This window comes from Helianthus annuus, chromosome 16, assembly GCF_002127325.2.
Source record: "Helianthus annuus cultivar XRQ/B chromosome 16, HanXRQr2.0-SUNRISE, whole genome shotgun sequence".
In the NCBI taxonomy this organism is placed as follows: Eukaryota; Viridiplantae; Streptophyta; class Magnoliopsida; order Asterales; family Asteraceae; genus Helianthus; species Helianthus annuus.
Window position 1 is genome coordinate 94,626,977 of NC_035448.2, and position 5,521 is coordinate 94,632,497.

General features: G+C 44.4%; 1 protein-coding gene across 1 annotated transcript; it reads left to right on the forward strand.

Moving 5' to 3' along the window:
* Nucleotides 1-2,049: 2,049 nt before the first annotated feature.
* Nucleotides 2,050-2,724, forward strand: LOC110919423 (36.4 kDa proline-rich protein-like). The gene is made up of 2 exons (XM_022163693.1): nucleotides 2,050-2,094; nucleotides 2,215-2,724. Exons 1-2 carry the CDS (start codon nucleotides 2,050-2,052, stop codon nucleotides 2,722-2,724), a joined length of 555 nt encoding a protein of 184 aa, XP_022019385.1.
* Nucleotides 2,725-5,521: the final 2,797 nt, after the last annotated feature.

A 5,521-nucleotide genomic window follows, 5' to 3' on the forward strand; every position in this document is an offset into this window, starting at 1 on the left:
AAATAAAAGAGAATAAATATATATTTTAAATATATATTTCATGTTAACACGCTTGTGTGATTATTTGTATTTTTGGAAAAATATATATTTTGGGGCATATTATTTTGATAGATAAAATATTATATATTTCCTAAAGTGGGACTTAAAAATATATAATGTCAACACTCTAAATCACAAAATACATGTATAAATACCCCCATCCTTGGGAAGGAAATATACATATAAATACTGAGAAGTGTGGATACAAAATAGTTGCCTAACTATTTTCCTAAATGCAAAGGTTAGTTAAATAATTATTATTTTAACAAGTATAATACCAAAGTAACGCAAATCAAAACACTAAACCCTATGCCAAGGCACGGCCCATTCGTCTAATAGACATTAGTACGTGTAGGTCGTCACGCAGCAGTTCAAGTTTGAGATTGACGTTACAGGAGACGCACTTCCGTGAGTTCATGTCCCCCTTTCCTTTTAACTGCTTTCGGTTTTATACTTCGGGGGTGAAATACATGTTACAATTTACAGACGCTTTTATAAATGGTATGGTTAGCTTAAGGAGGGTTTAGACACTTAGATCATGTGAAAGGTAGGTACAACACTTAAGGCCATTAATCATCATCATAGGACCGAGGGACATGAGTGATAGATCTATTTGGGTGTAGCGAGCCCACACCCATGAGGCCGGGGAGGCCCATAGTGGTGACTGTGTCTTACAGCCGGAGGCCCGGTACAAATTTGCTAGGTTTGAGTACTTCCTGCACCGTTTCACACATACCAGTGGCTTTGCAACCCATTGGTGGTCTCTTTTATATTTCCTTAATTGCTACATACCAGGGTTTTTCATACATACAGACGCATTTCAAAGGTTTATACAGACTCACATACACATGAACTCGCACAACTTTTGTTGATTTTTCAAACTACATGTATTTCAGGAAACTAAAGGATCTGGCAAGTGTCTGCATGCATGTTAAGCTGCGTTGAATGAAGATGTCATCCGGGGTAGTTGGTTGAGGAGGTGTAATCCCTTGCCTGGGCGGGTTACATGTCTTTAAACCATGTTTTTATTTCAAGTCTTTGGTTGTGTCTGGTAAACATGTTTTAAACAAGTATGGTTTGTAACTTATCGTAAGTGTCGACATTTTCAAACATTGATGTTATGGTATTGTTAAACTTAATGAATGGATGAACGTCTTGTGTTTTACTCTCATATAGCATGGTTATGATTGTTGCTACGGTATTAAGAAGTCACACCAAATTAACCCACGCTTCCGCAAAAGCCAGGGTGTGACAGCTTGGTATCAGAGCCTCGATCATAGCAAACTAGGATTCTTCCTCGAGTCTAGACTATGATCACTAGGGCTCTCACGAAAATGTTTTCAAACATTTTTACATTTGCATACACTAAAAGTCCAGTTCCGGGGCACAAACAGTTTTACAAACAAAAGGCACAAATACACTATTCAAAATTTACATTTCAGTCTTAGAGACTGAGGGAGTTCAGTCTTAGAGACTGGGAAGTTGGTCTTAGAGATCAGGGTAGTCTGAGAGACTATGGAGTTCAGTCTGAAAGGCTGGGTGGGATAGTCTGGGAAAGACTATGATGATTACTTATATTGTAACTTATATGCTTACTTGACTAATATTGATGTATGTGTACACTTTGTGGTTGTGTTGTTATAGACACTATGTCTTCATCGAGTGGGGTCTCTGACCCAGTGCCGGTAGATTCTGACGACCCGATGCACTCAGACCCGGAGGTCTACACATCGGACACGGACAGTACGGACGATGACGGATTTCAGCCATTCGCGCTACCAGATTTCGGTGATGACATACAGCTAGCTGATGGCATTCCAGACGGGGATCTACCACTTGCGGAGATCCCTGCTCCTATTCCATTCGCTGCACTTCCCGTCGAGGATTTGCCACTTGATGTAGTGTCAGATGACGACGTCGATCTTTTCAAGGGTCCCCCCGAGGACGCCCATGAGGGCGGGGCCCTGATTGCGGATGATGTCGCTCTTCCGTTGGTTGAAGAGTCCTGATATGGAGGCTCATTCTGATTCGTCAGTCCCAGATTCTTTTGAGTCGGTAGCTTCCTCTATTCCACCGTTAGGATTCGGTTTCTTCCCTAGTATTGTCGATGATGAGGATATAGAGATGGAGGACGAGTTTGACCCTGTCTTTCCATTTGATCACGATTTAGACTAGGAGGACGAGTTGGTCCTCGAGGAGCAGCCTGCTGAGGCTCCTGTTCTCCCGGATGATCAGATTCTTGATATGCCTGCTGATCATCAGCCTGCTCCTGTCGATCCAGAGCCCGATATAGTTCCGGAGCCCGTTCTTGCTCTTGAACCTGTTCATGCAGATGCTCCTGTTTTTGTACCACCAGTTATTGATGCTCCTGTCATACCACCACCAGTCATGGAGATTCCAGTCATGGCACCTCTGCCTGACCCCGTCTTTGCTGAATTACCAGTCACTGCACCATTATTTCCCGATTCGACCCATGTGCACGCCGATCATGCACCTTTTGCTACTCTCATAGACCCTCGTTATGCGGACAACCATAATGGGTGGATCGAGGAGGATGACTACCCTCCGTATGTGATCCCAGTCACTCCCCCTACCGCACCTGTTACTGCACCACTCGATATTCCGTTGTTTCCCCCACACACCACAGACGTCCAGCGTACCGATCTTCCGATTACTTTCCTCTAGGACATTCCTCCGCCACGACCTGGGGAGGGATCGTCGAGGCAGCCTTCTGGTCACACACTACTTATCCAGTTTCAGCTCCGATGGGTGAGCCATTTCTATGGTCATTACCCCATGTTATGCCATTATCCGACCCTTATCACCCATTTCACATCGGATACACTATAGAGGACACACTTACGTCACTGCAGCTACAGCAGGACGCCCTGAGACGACATGTTCAGGAGTTGGGGAGAGCTCCACGTCATCCATGCCACTGCAAGACCCCGTTAGCAGCACCACACGCTACTTTTCCATCACACTCTGACTCAGATATTCGTTTCCTTCCTCTTGACCAGCAGGTTGCTTACCTGTTGCGTTTCGCCTATGCTCTTGAGGAGGACTTGGTGCATTTGCGCCGGTTGCTTTTCTCTCACTTTCCACCTCCTCCGCCGCCATCAGCATAGCTACTTTTGGTCTATTGCAGGTAGTGATTACTTTTGATGAGAAGACAGCGATTGAGTAAGATTATACAGCATTTTGAAGACCACGTTTTGACATCATGACTTTGGATATTTGATTTTTGCTTGTTGTATTTGTCTAAACAGTTCAGACAAGGGCATTGTGACCCTTAGTCTCTTTTGGGTTGTACGATATGTTTGGAAAAACTTGTAAACATTGTATTATGGTCTTGATGATATGAAAGCTCAATCGCAGTATTCTCATTACATGCTTTGTTAAATTGTTTGTTTTACGGTTATAACACGAGATGTTATGTGGATGATGAATGTTACTATATATGCATGTTTATTATACTTACTACGACCTGACCAATATGAAACATCTTTTAGAAGATTCCCCCACGACGCGAAGTACGCATGCCTACTACCCAGGCGGAAATACAAGGGATAATTGCCGCAGCAATAGCGCAATACATGGCCTCCCAAAATGACACAAGTACCTCCAACAACAACAACAACAACAACAACCCCCCTCCAAATGGTAATAATAAGTCACTAGAGACACATTACACTATATTTGGACATTTCATGTGCAATTGCTAAAAATTCCTATAAATGACATTGCTTGTACAGGGTGTACTTTCAAGCAATTCTTAGATTGCAAGCCGCTAAACTTTGATGGCACTGGAGGTGCCGTGGCTTTTACCCGTTGGACTGAAAAGACTAAAACGACAATAAGAATGAGCAAATGTGCGCCGGGACAACAAATTACTTACATCTCTGGGCTTTTTACTGATGGTGCCCTGTCATGGTGGAATCTCCAAGTTCAAACCTTAGGAGAGGCTGCAGCATACGGCATGACTTGGGCCGAACTGAAGGAGATGATGCGCAAGAAGTATTGCTCCAGAGCTGAGATCCAGAAACTGGAAACAGAATTTTGGAACTTAAAGATGGAAGGCCCAAAAATCGCTGAGTATGTTCAAAGGTTCCATGATCTGTCCCATGTGGTGCCGTACATGGTCACGCCCGAATTCAAGTGCGTGGAACGTTTCATCTGGGGATTAGCACCTCAGATTATGAGCATGGTTACAACGTCGAAACCAGCAACCATTACTGAAGCCATCGATCTGAGCATATCACTGACTGAAGAAGCCATCAAGCTAAACAAGTTCTCTAATGGTGATCAGAAAAAGAAGGAGACTCATGTGGAGTCGTCTGGTGAGAACAAGCAAAAATATTCCAACTTCAAGCAAGGGACCAGCAGCGTGGGCAAGAAGGGTGAATCAAACACACCGGCCAGGGCCAAAACCGGTGTCGAAAGCAAAGGGAAGGGTTACATGGGCGCTTTGCCCAAATGTGACATATGCATGTACCATCACTCGGGTCAGTGCAGGTTGAGGAAATGCGAGTCTTGTGGTAAGGAGGGCCATTCAAAGAATACTTGCTGGGTTGGCACAGGTGCTGGTCGTGGAAACAATGGTCATAGGGATTTTGGTAACAACAATCGCGGTGGGAAGGGAAATGGGAACCGCAATGGTGAAAATGGTAATCGGGGAAATGGTGGAAACCAAACTGGGAATCGGGGAGCAAACAACGCTCAAGGTGGTAATGGTAACATGCTAGGACCTGGATGTTTCAACTACGGAGAAGTCGGACACTTTAAAAAGGAATGCCCAAAGCTAAACCAAGCTCGTGGAAGGGTATTCAACATAGGGGCAAGGGAAGCACGCCAGGACCCGAATGTTGTCACTGGTACGTTCCCTATAAATCAACGCTTTGCATCTGTTCTGTTTGATACTGGTGCTGACTATAGCTTTGTATCGTTAGAATTTAAGAATATACTTGGGTTAACTGCTAGTAAGTTAGACGTTCTGTACTCGATCGAACTGGCTAATGGAAAGCTAGTTGAAACAAATGAAGTCATCAGAGGATGCGTGGTCGAATTGGGAGAACACGAGTTCACTTTGGATCTACTGCTAGTCAAATTGGGAAGCTTCGACGTGTTAGTAGGGATGGATTGGCTGTCTAGCAACAAAGCCGAGGTGGTTTGTCACGAAAAGACCATCGCATCCCAATGGCCGGTAGAGAGACGATTGTAGTCCATGGAGAAATGTGCGATACGCCATTGAGGATCATTAGCTGCTTGAAAGCTAGGAAGTGTTTGAAGAAAGGATGCGTTGCCTTCTTGGCACATATCGTTGATAAGGAAGCCGCTGAACCAAAGATCGAAGACATTCCAGTCGTGAAGGAATATCCTGAAGTCTTTCCAGAAAACTTGCCAGGATTGCCACCTCCAAGACAAGTCGAGTTTCGCATTGACTTAGTTCCAGGTGCCACGCCTGTGGCTAAGGCACCTTATC

Coding starts and splice junctions, on each gene's coding strand:
- LOC110919423 (XM_022163693.1), top strand. CDS start 2,050: ATGGAGGCTCATTCTGATTCGTCAGTCCCAGATTCTTTTGAGTCG. Junction 2,095..2,214: donor TCCCAGATTCTTTTGAGTCG/GTAGCTTCCTCT, acceptor GATTTAGACTAG/GAGGACGAGTTGGTCCTCGA.